General features: G+C 38.6%; 1 protein-coding gene across 7 annotated transcripts in view; it reads right to left on the bottom strand.

Annotated features, from left to right (window-relative positions):
• Positions 1-15797, bottom strand: part of LOC115567061 (CUB and sushi domain-containing protein 3-like) — a 219280-nt gene that overhangs the window by 155092 nt on the left and 48391 nt on the right. For all 7 annotated transcript variants that reach the window (XM_030393247.1, XM_030393251.1, XM_030393249.1 and 4 more), the window contains exon 5: positions 6844-7090. In XM_030393247.1, the coding sequence (XP_030249107.1) occupies positions 6844-7090 (247 nt within the window). The remainder of the gene's footprint in view (positions 1-6843; positions 7091-15797) is intronic.

The following is a 15797-nucleotide window of genomic DNA, read 5'->3' as shown; positions in this document are numbered from 1 at the left end:
TATTCATGTCTGTGTTATTGCTGTGTGTTAGGTAGTGTGAAGACATCCTTAAGGTTTTTTCTGTGTAATTTCTTTGGCATTTACTGCAGAGTCACCTAGGGGGCAGAGCATTGAGAGAAAGACAGACAAAGAGTGATGGAAAAGTGAGGAAAAACAAAAATGAGATAGTTACTTTTCCCTTGGATGAAATTGCAAACAGAAGTAAGAAAAGTAAGTAAATTCACTTGACATTTGATATTTCTGTATTTTAATTGCACCACTTTTACTGAAGTTTAAATCTTAACTTTATCAAGATTAAAAAGTAAAATACAATTGTCAGACAGATTATAGATTGCTTTATTTTTAATTGTACTAAATGTAATTTTACAATATTGATATTGTTAATCCAAATGATGTATCACAAAGAGAGACGATGGCAGCTCCGAGAGAAGAATTAAAAGACAACTGATTTTCACACAGAAGTTGACCTTTTCTCTCATAGTGTCATTAATAAAATGCTAATGACACTAATACATGGGCTGAATGAAAAACAGCTACCTTCAGGTAGCTGAATTATCTAAAAGAATCTGCCCCTATGTATCCTGTAGTGGAAACTGCAAATTATCGTCTACAAGTCTACAAGAAAACGGATAGTGTCCATAAAACTGTACACATCCAGAAGTTGCACAGACGCTCTAGGCAGCACAGGAATGATGTTAGAAATTCAAGACTGGCGGAGAAGAATATACTGTTGTCGCAGCAGCAAAGCCTGGCAGAGGAAGTGAAACATGATCTGCCATCAACAGTAAATAAAGGCTTATGGACACCTTACTGAGGAATTACTCCAATGGGTACATTTTTATATGGCAAACCAATATATTAATTTTAAAAGGTAACAGTGTATGCAAAAATCTCCCTGCTGCATAAAGCAAAGCACGTACAAAGTGAAAAAAATTGCAAAGTAGCATTATATTGTTTTCAAGGCTCCTTGTTTGGACAGAGGAAAATGTGCTCATAGGCTGAAGGCAGGATGAGAAGGAAGACTTACAGCATCTGATGTGATCTGAGAAATTGATGACTTGCGTGCCAAAACTTTTCTCATGCCTTCTTTGATGAAGATACTTAATGTTGTATGTAATTTAGAGCTTAAGTGATGAGGTATCATCTCAGGGAATGTGTTCCATCACTGATAACAGAAACTTGTGTTGAATTAATTTGCTCTGATTTTTTTATTTCTCAAGTTGTCCTTGTGTTTCCAGATTGTGATAAAAAATTTAACAGCAGCCAAATGGTTATGCAAAATAATTCAGAGGTACTTCATGACACTTCTATGCTTGGTGCCGTTACTTATCAACGTAACTGTCATGAAAACAAATAAATTACTTGTGGAAAGTGGAGTGAAAGTCTCCGTAAAACAGGTAAGAACAACTGAGTGCTGCCCACTGTTTTCTTATTGTAGCACCTCCAGTGCATACTGAGTGACAAAAGATGAGAAAGTCCAATTGGAAAAATGGATTCTTCACATAATGCACTGCCATTCTATCTCTGCAGACTCACTCAGGCTATTTGTTCCCTCATAGATATGCAATATGGCTTTTCAGAGATTACCTCTTGGCATGGTCGCAGTGTTTTTATGTGCTTGGTTTCATCCAAGTTTTGGCATGCTTCAATTGAGCAGTTTTGGGGTGTCTCAAGGACTGATTCTGTTTCTGACACAGGTCTGCAAGGTACATTAGTTCATATGATGTTCTTCTGCCTGATTTGATAGGATGAAGGGTTAAAGGATGCATGGAAATCTCATCAAAAATACCAACCTAACAAGTCCCTATGTGTCAGTACTGTGGCCAAATGTGTGGCCTCGAGGGCAGAGAGATAAGCTGCAATCTCTTGCGTCTCTGCTTAGTTTCACAGAAGAAGGTTATAGGTAGGTGCAACCGTGATAATAAGCGATCAATGTAAATTTGTCAAAAAAAGATGGGCCAGTTGATTTTGTCTTTTCTCCTTCATTTATTCCATAAAATCTGACAAGTGGGAGAAAGTGTAAGAATATTTCATGTGATAAGGAAGTAGTTGCTCTCTATACTTCATCAAGTTACTCCCTGTCTGCCAGTAGATTGGCTTCTGAGAATGGTGAGCCAGTCACTGTAGCCCTTTACATTAACTGCTCTGGTAGGATACCTGGATCCATTTTCAATTCACATATCTTGATTTAAACATTGCATTCTTTCATTTCTAATCACAGTGAAGGAAAGCTTTTGAAGACCTTTTGATAGGATATATTTTGCTGGGAAAGATCAATAATAAATCCCAGAAAGACGAAATTGAATCTAATACAAATGGTAATCTAAACAAAGTTGGTAATTTAGCTCCTCTGCTGGGATAGGATTGTTCATATTTAGTGAACCAAGCAAAATATTGCGAGATTGCTTGGTGAAATAGCAATCAATTTTAAGCATCCACCATGTGGAGTCAATGGTACAGTAGTGAATCTGAAAAATCTGCAAAGATACGATGGGAACATAGAAAATGACATAGATATCCAGAGACAAGCATGGCAAAAAATAAATCAAATTACCGAATTGCCTAGTATATGGGCACAAAAAGTGTATCTAATGTCCACAAAGCCCTTCAGGTTGTATGTTCTGTGTCTATATCTGAAATAATGAGTGATGTGTAATCTACAGCTTGTTGTTTTTGCCCTTTGTGAACAGGGCTGTACAATCATATTAAAGGTCAGAAGAATAAAAAAAACAACAGTTTTTCTCCATCTAACCCAGATCCAATGTTGGCTTTTGCCAAAAGAAACAGAGATTTTTTTTGTGTCCGTGTCCATTTTCACGGTGATTGATGTGTAGCCTCACACCAACCTTCCCCAGCGTGATGACGATGGAATCAATAAACTCATTTGCGGAGATCTGATAGAAATCTTCAATGGATAAAAGGATAAAAGCTGCTAAGAGGTTTCAGCAAAACATATTTCTTGCCTATAGTCCTGGAATCTATCAGGAATTGTTTTTTTTAGTATTTATCACCTATCAACCACTTTCAGGAAATTGGCTGTTCCAAATGTTAATGCATTTCCTATTTTACAGCAACCATTACATATGTGGAAATTAATTGAAGTTAATTTATAGTAATGACATTTATGTGGAATATGTGTTGATTATTTAAGGATCAATTTTAGCGAATTAATGTAACACTTAATTTGCAACTCATATTCAGCAACCTTATCTCTACTTGTGTTTGTCACAGGATAACAGCCAATAATAGCACAGGTTCAGAGAGGAAAACAAGTCAAGTTGGGTAATGCTTTGTTTCTATTTGCCTGAAAAAGGCTAAGAGGAGTTGTTAAATCTGTCTGACTTGGAGATTCCAGGCTGTCAATCATTGTTAAGCAGCTCTAACCCTCAAGGCTAAATTGACAGTTTGCTTGTCTCTGCCTGCAGCTGATGCTATATGTTAGGATGCTTGAAAGTTTAGCTTTCCAATGGCCTTGTACGCAGTCAAGAGACACTCATAAAGGGAGAGCGAGTGAGAGCAATGAATTTTATGGGCATCAGAGAATTGCTCGCTCTGAATCGTGTTTGTTTTCATGTCTGTTTGTTTACCTGGCCGAGCTGAAGCCATCGCTCTAAAATTCCAGCCCCACTGCACTCAAGCTCACTGGGTCCCACTTGGATTGTAGGGCTTAAAAGAAGAACTGTGACTGACAGCTACCGACATTCGGGGACACACAATAACATCACCTTGGAGTATCAAAGCATTCAAGTGATGCGTGGTGACCGCTCAGCACACACATAATTAAACTCTAACAAATAAAGGATCTGCTTGTTTGATTGGTTTACCTGATAAATAATAACAATATATGCTTTTATAACCTCTCCTGCAGGTTGAAGACATCAGTTCCTCCAAAAGTGTTATGACTCCAGGGAAGTGTCGCCTGATAGCAGTCACAGGAAGTTTTGTCTGATGAGCTGATATATTTTTATATACATTTTTAAAAGTAAAAATGACTCCTCCATCCTCCTTATTGCTGGGCCCTGCTTCAGATAAGGTAATGGAAAGAAACGCATAGGAAACTCTGCTGTAGATGGAGGTAGTAAGGTAAGGTAATCTAAATCTATATGATATGTATTGATGCTGCTGTGATGATTAGATGTTTTTAAAAGATAAGACATTTTTCCAAAAACTCAATGTTTTGGGTATCTATGTAATTTCCTGGTTTACAGTTAATGTAATCCATTCATGCATTTCATTTGTAATTCATACCTTGTTTAATACATTATTTAAGTAAATACGTACAATAATTTATAAGAAACCTGTTCAAAGAAAACAACAACTCATGACCGTGACAGCATTAAAAGAAATGTAATTACATTTATAGATGCTTTTATTCTAAAGTTTGATTCAAGCAATCTTGACTATCCAACTATTCAACAACTATCTACGCGAGGTGTCACGTGACTTTTCCGGCTGCTGATTGTAATATTGCTTGTAATATGAGGCTCCCTTTTCAACGTGGATGTCAATGTTGCTTTTCGCTAACGACAAAACAATGAATTATCCGTGCATTCATATGGAACCAAGCTTGAAGAGCGTCCCACTCTCGACACCTTTTGCCTGCCATGACGGCAGCGCGCCGGAGACGCAGCAGCTAACGTGAGTAGTTCAAAAACCTTCTTTTTCATAAACTCTGTGTACACAAACAATGTTCTCAATGCTCGTGTTCATGTGTAGAGACCCCGGTGATGCTACGAGCAAAGTTTCATGTTGTGTCGAGCCTTCTTAGTGTTTTAAAAATAGCGATTTTGATGCCATCGTATCCCTGCCCCGAGCACTCCCGTTCAAAATTAGCTTGCCCGAAAACGAAACTGCGGTAAATCTTAAAAGTGCCTCTTTCGTCATAATCATGCATTTACCCGAAGGTTTGACTCATATTCAATCACAAATAAAGCCTTTGTTGCATTTTGGCGAGAGTTTCACTTTAAAACTGCAATGCATTGGCCAGTAAAATGTTTTCAAGACATTCGTTTTTGGCTTTAATTAGCAATCGTCTATCCAATATGTGAAGATATTATTATGGCCAGAGGAATAAATTGATATAAATAAACAGTTATAAAATTAATGTAAATAATTAACCACTTAGACCAATTTTTCTTAAATCCTGAAAAACAGGAGGCATAAGATAATACAAAGCATTAGCAACTGGGGCTTTAAAGGATTAAAACCAAGAGGCATTTCTGTCACTAAAAGAGTTAATTTGGGAGTTTGCATCCAAAAGAAGAGAGTTACCTGATGGTCCGTCAAAACAAATCAGTTTCATCCCATACCAGCTCCCTGTCACACTCTCTTTAGCTATGTCAACATAAAATGCTTAGCAGTCATCACCACACTCAGAGCACCTCTCCTCTGGACTCTCTCTGTCTCTCACTGACACAGTGTCTGCCTCTCTCTCTCCCTCTGACAACTCTCAGGGACAACAAAGCTCGTAGCTCAGTGATTGATTAGAGCATCTTTCAGCCAATTATAATTAATGCCCAGCAGGATCACATAAAGCTGGCGGGTGCTCACATTCGGGCAGGACGCAGAGGAGATGGATAACCTGAGCCTCAAGGTTGGGGGTCAAACCCATTTCATCTTTTCTTGATTCATCTGGAAGTGACTTCTAAATCCAGCCCATACAGAAAGCTATAAACCAAAGTGTCTGAAAGGCTGCTTTTAAAACAAAACCTCTTGTCAAAGATTGTAATTCATGTGCACTTTAATTTGAATTATGCAACAGGGAGTCACAGGCCCTCCCTGTGATAGATTTGATTCAATCAGAACCACAAGGAATATTTTAAACTTTTCTTTACACAACAGTCCATGGAAATTCGTTAAATGTACATTTGCATGTCTGTCGGCTGGCTTTTTCTCTTGAGTTTCCAATACATGCCACTGATTGTAAAGAGTTGCTCCTATAAAATATTAGAGTCATGCTCAACCACACATACCAAGCCTCTATTCTATGCTTCAAGATCATAGCAGGCAGGCTTCCTTGTTATCTCGAGAACTAAGAGCAATCCTAAGGCGATACAGTCTTGTCTTACAAACCCCTCACTTCTCTTTGGAATAAATTTAGAGCTGGCAATACAGTAGCCTGCTCTCTGTTATCTCTATGTGTAGACTCAAAATGTATATATTCTCTCTCTGACTGCCATTTATGTTCTGATCAAACAAACAGCTGCCAAATCTCAACAGTGCACACCATTTTTGCAGACAGGTAAATACATTATACTATAAAAAATATAAAAAAATAAATGTTTTTCTTAGGGATCTCTTCATTATTATCTTGGACAGTTTGGTCTTAGTAAGGAGCTGCACCTGTAAAACCAATTGAAACATCCTACTTGATGTTGGGAAACACAAGTAAACATGACTTCACAACTTACCTGCAACTTTCACTTGTCAATCATATCTGACTTCATACTTACAAAACACCCTAATTGTGATAAAAATACTAGCATCTCTGGATTTGCCAAACGTGCTTTCTGGCCTACATTCAGTTTTGCAGCCCTGTTTTTCAAACAGAATATAGGTCATGATTTATTAACAGCTTTACTATAGCTTTACTGTATTTTTCTTGAGAGAATTTAGTATACTTCATTCTTCGCCAACTGATACATGAGTCAAAAACACTCATGGAAACCAAACCTGCATCCACACTAATATAATCTCATCACACAAAAATCACAAACCCCATTCTGCAACACCTTGTGAACACCATATGACACACCTCCTGTCATACATAAATTCTTAATGTTCCAACTGAATAATCATCTCACACAAGCACCAACCACTCTCACTCCTCACAGCTCAACTCACCAGATGGTTGGCGGTTCAGAACCCTCCACTTCCAGATAATCCGACTTCTCCTCCATCTGAAACTCAGTGAAAACCAGGGAGATCGTGTCCCCTGGATCTGCCAGGATGGTCCACTTACACTCCCCACTGCTGCCCAGGCCTCCAGCACCTCCACCTCCGCCAGCACCAGGGGAGTCACCAGTGGGAAAATCGAAGCTGGAGATAAGTCCGCTGGAGCCCCTCAGGGTGCCACCGCACGTGTCCTCCGCTGTCAGTCACCGTAGAGAAAAACCAAATGGGGAGGGTGTGGGGAGAACAGACACATGTTCTCTGGGTTATTTCAGAGCTATTACTCAAAGTTCAACATGGGAGGGAAAAGTGACCTCAGGCATAAAACATCTGTACCTGTCCCTTCAAATGAATGCAAGCTAGAAAACGACCATTGTGAAAGCCACTGCTCAGCTGCACAGGCTGTTTAAGCACATTTTATTTGTTTTTTACTCATCTGTAGGTTGTCAAGACCGGTATCTACAGCTTATTCTTGATTGTTGACAACATGACGTGCAAGATTAAAAGGTTATTTGTGTTTTTATTCACACTGGCATGAATCATTAAGCAGTCAGACAAGTCACAATTGAGATGATATCTATTTACCAATTGATTGTGCACTAATTCTGGTGCAGTTTCCTTTTGTGCAATTTCTATGTGGGTGGAAAACTATCTTTTGTGCTTGTTCTCTTATTTCTACCATCTCTTCCATTTATGGAAGAGTCAGTAATTCATCATTGTGTCCTTTGAGCCCCCTCATGTTTCAGGAAACAGACAAATGGTGATAAACAAGGCCTATAATGCTGTAAAATTGTGAACTTTTTGTAATGTGGGGAGCATGACACCTCAGTTGAATGTTAATGCACTCTACCATAACAGCGGCTTGCTCTCTTTCACTTCACGTCCCTTTTCCCTTCTTTTCCCCATCCTTACTCCAATCTCTATCAATTTCTGTTTCCATTCCTCTCCTCCAAGCCCTCTCAGATCTTCCTATTACTCACCACACTCCCCTCTACCCCTGTATCCGATTTTTTTCCCCTAAAGAATTCTAATGATGGAAGGGCTTTCACAGTTTTCACATCATTTAAGACTAATATGTGACACTCAGCTGTGCCAGCTGAAACCTTTGATGGTTCAGTGCTCCACTCAGGGCTGTCAAAGCTGCCAGCCTTGGAACATTTCCGTATGCTGCATTACACGATTGGTCAAGGAACAAGGAAGCGGATGTATGAAATTCAAAAGAAGATAAAGAGAAAAGGGGAAAGGATGAGAGAGCAGGGGCTTCTAGTTAGCGCGATCCATGTCCTTTGACACATTAGCTGGAGCATAGCAATTGATCAAAGTCTTTATAAGAAGGGCGGAGATGGCATTGATACCGTGTGAGACTTCAATAATGTCCACACATATGTAATTCATATGAAGGGCAGACTTTCATTGGTGAACAACAGCAAGGGCAGGCATTCATTTGTTGAATGCCTGCAGCCTTGTAACAACAAAAGCACGTGGAGCCATGATTTGTTTCTGGTTTAAATCATCATACACTTCACCGTATAACACTTATCCTGAGCGATGAATTTTTATATTGCCTCAATGCATTTAAGATGACATTCCAAAGAGTGCCCAGTAGATATGTAGAGTAATTGGCTATAGGCTGAAATTAAAGTGATATTAGAGTGCAGCAAGTATAACCAAATGAGCAATATAATTTTTTTTTTAACCTTGATGAGACACACGAGGACAGTGTAAAGTGTCCACATTGCCATCAAGGCAAAGAGAGCAAGAAAGAAGTGGCAGATAAGAAGGGTTAGATAATGAGAGAGGGTGAGTGTGGGAGTTGAGATGGAAAAAGACAGAAAATAAGTGGAAGGGAAAGGGAAAAGTAGAGGGCAAATCGATTGTGAGGGTAAAAAAAAACAGAGGAATACAAAAAAAAGGAAGAATGACTGGGATTTTCCAAGAGACAAAGATTGTCAGAAGATTAATATAGGGGATGGTAAAGGAAAAGTAAATTAAAAGTCCAATTTACAGATCAAATGGTTATGAATTTGATGCACTATTTACAGTGCATCAAATCAGTAGCCCAAAATTTTTATGAGGGTCAAACCTTGACTAATTATCAGTGGGTGCTCCTATCAAACACCATCACAATTATTCATTCTACCACACTTTTACAGTGTCTTTGAAACATATAGATATGAACACTGGTAACCACATACACAAATAACACTTGAGGAATATAAAATAAGTTTAATAGGACAGATTCAAAGAAAGCAGCTTTGACAAGACTCCAACTTGAGTGTTGTAAAGTGATAACACAAAAAACATAAGTGTCTGATAAGATCAATTAATGACATATTTACATGGGTTGAGCTTTAGAACTCAAGTTCTCACTGTGACATCCTAGTGAATCCTAGTGCCACACAAATTAATTGTGAAACAGAAAAACACACAGTGATGCACACTACCATCAAAACTGTTGAATGCAGCAAAGGCACACAGTTAATGGATTGCAGTAGGCTATTAAGCAATACAGTTTTCAACAGCTTACATTGAATAAGAGAACAACATCCATTACAACCAAGCAAGATTATTACAGAGGCTAAATGTGTGAAAGTTCAATAAAAAAGAAAAGAAAAATGTTTACATTCCAAGGTCTTTCCTATAAACACTGCTTAAGAAGTAAAGGAAACTGCAGTGTTGGGCAGTAACGTCGCTACAAGTGGCGGCGTTACTAGTTTAACTACATTTCTCAGTAGCATTGTGGTAGCGTCGCTGTTTTCTGAATCAACTAGCTTTTCAGTAGCTTAGCTATTTTATTGACCAAGTAGTGCGGTAGTGTCTACACAAGCAACATTTTTCCAAACATCCCCGAAGCTTAACGCATCAGAGCTTTCTGCTGCGGTCTGAAATAAAAGGATCAGTCAGTGACACCACCGCCATACACGGCCGTGTATGTGGAGCCGACAGAAGAGGTGGGGAAATGAGGGAACAGAGAAACATTTGAAAAGTTTACATTTCTCTTAATTATTACTTTTGTCATTTTTAACCAGCAGAGGGTACAACAAAAATGCAATTTCCACAAAACCAAAGTATGATGGGGTGCCGTTTAGCTCAGTGGGTAGAGCGGGCGTCCCATATACAGAGGCTTTGTCCTCGCTGCAGCAGACCCAGGTTCGACTCCCGGCCTGGGTCCCTTTGCTGCGTGTCACTCCCCTTCTCTAATCCTGTTTCCTGTCTGAGTCTTCAGCTGTACTATCAGTAAAGCCAAAAAAGGCCCAAAAAATACTTTTCTGGGGGGTAGCTTCGGTATAGTGAAGCTTAATTCAATGTAGAGTAACTGGTAGCTTAGGTCACTACACTTTCCAAGTAGCTTGCCCAACACTGGGAAACTGTGAGTGAATTGCATATGCACTTAAAGCATAATTCATCTCCAAATTGTTAAATGTGAAAAGTATATTACTAATACAATACAAGAATCTGCAGGGTGCCTGCTAGACCCAAGGGGCATCGTATGATGAAACATGATATATAAATCAATCAAATATCAACACACAGCAGTAAGATTCAGCACTGTAGATAAGAGTGTATTAAGGCTGTGAGGTGCACGCAGACAGCAAGCAGAAACAGCAAGCTGTCATCCTGCACTGTTTATGTTCGAGGTTTTGACTTGAAGGCACAGAGGACACAACGTTGCCACTGTGGCAAATGATTCCACTGACATTATCATAAAAAGGAAAAAAGACAATGAAAAGGCTCCCCATAAACAGTAAACAAAAATGAAATCCTTTTTTTGGTTCTCAGATCTTTCTACACGAGAATATATTATGCTGGGACGAATGAAAAAACATCTCCGTTAGGTTTTTCTCTGAGGTGGTTTTTAAGATAACAGACATGCTGTCTGATCACTGCTAAAGGAAATCCAACTCAGGTGGTGGCAGCGAGATGTCATGTGTGAAAGTGTGTGAAAAGGACAAAGGTAATGTTGTATGGAGACTGAAAACAGTAGCAGTGGTGGCATTAACTGCCTGCTGTGTGCAAGCAATTTTTAAGAGGTGTTTCGGTACAACAGCTGCAAGTCACACTCTAGTTTGTGTGCATGAATTAATCACAAATATTTCTGCACAGGGCTTCCTCGATGGAATGAAATAGATTTGAACAACCAGATTTAACAATAATGACCTCACTTATAACTCATTAATGTGTCTACAGTTGTAAACTGCAAAGAAAAATTGGGGAGATGCTTGGGGGCAATTTGTTATTGTACAGAAGTACTACAGGTTTCTTAGCTGTTTCTTTGAAAAGCATCCAAGCATGGTGCTGCAAATTATAAACTGGCAAACCACTTTCTGAGCCTTGAAAAATGCTTCACAGCTTGAGAATTTTAAATGGCACTGAGTGGATACTGCATTACAGATTTCATACATTCACGTGCAGTGTATCATCGAGATGCATGGCAGCGTTTGAGCTACAATTTGCCAACGAGGTTTAGTGACATAAAGAGGCACTGAATGCTGGGCAAGATGTTCCTTAGCAAATCATTAGAGCATGCTCTGGATTTATAAACGAGGAAGGAGCTGTCTCTTTTTAAAACGGTGGCAGTGTAAAAAAAAAAAAAAAAAAAAAAGATGGTGGTGAGGATTAGGACTACTTTAGCTGAGCTCATTTACATCCCAGCATCAGCAATCTAATGCTACTTGAGGAGGGATTAAGCCTCTCTCCCCTTGACTTTGATCAGATACACAACACTTGTCTTTCTACTTAGAAATATTCACCCCCAAGGATAGAAGGGAAGGAACTCTTGTATAATTTTCTACACTACCTCAGGTTTTTTTCCTTTGTATCAATCGCTGTGTTAATGCAAAGGCAGTGACTACATCTACAGTAAGTCCCCCATTTGCTTGGCTGTAAGTCACATTACAAAGTGATTAAAAGGTAAAGAGAGATGTCATGGGTGCAGAGATATGATTCATATTGCGCCATGCATACTGCTGGGGGTCATGTCATTACAGTGACCATCTCGTAGAAATTTCATATTTTAAATGAATTATGAGGGAACAATTCCATGAGAAACACTGCACTACAAACCCAAACAGTATTCAAATTGCGTATATTTGCACTTGGATTTGATATAAGGATTTCTGGAAGTAGCTTGGAGAAGATATTGAGCTATTTTCATATCAGTTCTAACTGTAGAGAACAACTTACTACTCACATGGACTGAAAAATCTTGCCATGGACAAGTCAAGTTTTCGTATTTGAATTCTCAATTTGTAAAGCAGAAAGTTGAAAAGGCAGTGCTGAGAGAGCTGTGCGCTCAGTCGTGTCACATTACCAGATATGGAAATGTTTTAAAGGAGCAAGGTTTTTCTATAGCCTAATTCTCTGATTCTGTTGGACAGTGGCTGGCAGCAAGAATGACAGTGTATCAATAGACCATATTCTCATGTTACCACACTGTCCCTGTTTGCTGTCTCACTGCCTGGTTTAATCAATGTCCAGAGACAATTTAGATGGAAGGAATCGAAATAGGCTCCTGGGAGGAGCAGTAGCAACTCACGATTAGAATAGCCATTAATTCTCCATCTCACTGTCTTTCTGCTTGGAGGCGATTCTCTCTGGTTTTTCATTTCAGTCTTGTTGACTCTACACTTAAACCATCCCTACACTTACATTTATGTACGCTTCGCTGTTTATCTGTCAACCTTTCAAGCTCTAGTGTTGCCTCTTTGAAGATACAGTGACAGAAGATTAACACACTTTATGGATAGTAATTCCATTAAAGCCAGACACTACGGATGAATTGTGCTAAAGTTGAATAAATTAATATAACTATTACTTTTGGATATCTCCTCTGTACCACTCTATATATCATAAATACATTTTCACCATGTGTTTAAGAAAACAACAATTTATAAATGAGTTGCTGAATGACATACCAGCAAACCCCTCTGTACAAATCTTTCAGATATAGAGGAATAATACTTGAAGATATGATGAGAAAAATACAAATTTTGTGAAAACAGGCTTTAAAATAATGTTTTGTACAACTCCAAACAGTTTTTATCCAAAAAATAAGACACTACAGGTGTAAAAGGTAAAAATGTGAAACTTCCAGTTGAGTCAATTAAGATAAAAAAAAAATCTATTTCAAGTTTTTTGAAATTGTATGTTTAAATATGCAAGTGCAGCATTATCTAAATAAATATGTGCTAATTTGCATACACTTCCAGAACATGGATCTGTCACAAAGACAACACGAGGCAAAATAGCCCAAAGTCTCAAAATTGACCAGCGTGTGGAATAAACACGTTTTTGCAGGTGGCGCTTGGCCTCAAATGGCATGACAATAGTTACTGCAGAACTACTCTGGGAGTCCTATAACCCATGCCACTGAAACCATTTATTCTCCTGTATTTTATCATTTTATTTATTAGATAGATAGATAGATAGATAAGCTTTATTTTCAGACCCAAGGTCCATACAAAAAGTAAAAGCAAGACACACAGTACAAAAGGATGAAGAAACACACAATAAAATAAAAACATAATAATCTAATGACTCATTTTTAAAAGACACTTAGACCAGTGCCCCCAAAACTGAGACGTGCAGCGCGTGTCACTATACATAATGTTCACCATTGCCACAACATTTTGATTCTCAGAATCATTTAACCGGCAGATGAACCATTGCATTACATTTCTCAGAACTGCTTGCAGTGTGTTCACTCCAGCGCTCACAAACAGCTCACTAGCACTGGTCCAGCTGGGCCTTTTTAAAAGTATCCTCAAAGCGTCATTGTATGACACTTGCAGTCTCTGAAGGCTGGCTTTTTTATAATATTAATTATAATATATATTAATTATATTATTATTATATTGTTTCAAAAGAAGACAAACTTGAAAAAAGACTTTATCGATACAGACTTCTATGTCATGCCTCCAGGGAAAGCACTGCAGTGACCACTTTTAATTAAATGAAATTTGACAACTCTGTCCAGCAAATTTATTTATATCTGATAATTCCACGGTTTAGTAATGATGTGTAATATTGGTTAAATTTGGGTTTGGTGCCGTCATTATCTTGCTTTAAACGCAGCATTTAATTAAGAAATGTGTATGCCTTCGTGCCCTTTTCATTTCCTCTCTTTCTACCCCTTTCTCCTCTATGTTTCTGTCAGCTATACACACACACACACACACACACACACACACACACACACACACACACACACACACACACACACACACACACAAACGTTTGACTTCCATGACTTTGGAAGATGGACGAGGATGGTGAACAGAACTGGTAGTGAGATGAAAGAGTGAGAGGTAGGGACAAAAAGAGGTGAACGACTGAGGTGTTGGGAGACTGTGGGGGGTGGCGGTGGATTGGGGAGAGGTTTTGTGTTGCTGTGTGTTTAGTGTGAAACAATTGGTGATGAGCAGAAAGGGCAGGATCTCTGAGGAAATAAGATCAAAGGACCATCTGCCTACATACAGGAGCCGGGCCGGATTTAGACCAGAGAGACAGAGAGAGAAATAGACAGAGAGACACAGAGAGAGAGCAAGAGAGAGAGAGAGAGAGAGAGTGGCTCAAGCAGTGCCCAGACCTGAAAAGGAGTGATGTTTCTGGCCCGTGGCAATAGAGGCTAACACCATCTTTAAATGGAAACCGGAGGAACCCTCCATCTGCAGCTTTTTATTTCTCCAAGCTTGCCATTTCTCAGACATATGCTGTACCATTTTCTTTTTGCTGTGCCTTGCAACTGTAGAACGAGTTGGCACAAGCAAATTTGCTCTGCTGGCTTTGGGATTGCTTAGGATTGTATATTAAAATCGTTTTAGTATATCCTCTCTTCTGTTTGGATGACTTTGCAAATCTTAGACCTAGTAGTCCATCATCTTCAAAATGTACTAATTTTTTCAATTCAAGAAATGCAGTTATTCACTGCTGTGCATCAGAAAACAAACAAAAAAAACAGTGAGATTATTTGTGAAAAGAAAAGAAAAGAAAAGAAAAACTGAAAAAACACACAGATCCACTCCAAACTTTCCATAGTGCAAGGCTTCCAATCTTGGATTCAGTAAACCATTGTGGAGCCATATCTTAAAAGTTGCATTACTCTATTTCACTATATAGCAATGAAAAACAATAACAGACTATTCTCTTAGATTGGAAGGAATTATTCTGTATATAGGAATGGTTTTCAATCCTTTTACGAGCTTTTGCCCAATGCTAGCTTATGTGTCCTTGCCGTACATTGTATAAAGTTGTGGCTCTGTCTAAAAATAAAAACAAAAATAACTGTCAAGGTTTTCCCCGACTCAAAATGAGATTGCGGCAGCACTTGCTAATGGTGGTTCGGGGTAAAGGGAGGCTGACACATGAAAAGCAAAGGAGATAAAGTTCCCTACTTGGAATATGTGCATCAGAGTCTACATCACAATAGCCTCTGTAAGTAAGCCCTTAATGTGTCTGTGCTGTCTTACATAATTTCTAATTCATTAGGCCAAATGATCACACTCAATTACATCAATATGTAATTTAAATATAAAACAAAAAACCTAAAAACAAGCATTATAAGCTGATATGATTTGGTGTGGTAAAGCCATGGGTAGAAGATGATGTCTACTTATTTCATACCTTATGCTTTGTCTTTGTTTTCTCTCCTCTACTCTCCTTTCCATTGTCTGCCCTCTCTCCTCCACTTTCATCCCTTTAACTTTACAGTGCATCATCACATTTACTTGAGCTAACATTACCTGAAACATTTTTTCTTCTTAATATTGATAGAGTTGATCAACAAATAGAGACTATATTGTGAATGTGTATCTAAACTGTAAACTCTAAATTAACTTGCTGCATGTTAAACCTACTTTTTTTCTTGACTTCCAGTAGAGTATTTTCATCCTCTGCCCTGTATGTCA

This window comes from Sparus aurata, chromosome 17 (assembly GCF_900880675.1).
Source record: "Sparus aurata chromosome 17, fSpaAur1.1, whole genome shotgun sequence".
NCBI lineage: Eukaryota > Metazoa > Chordata > Actinopteri > Spariformes > Sparidae > Sparus > Sparus aurata.
This window is presented reverse-complemented; position numbering and strand designations above follow the sequence as displayed.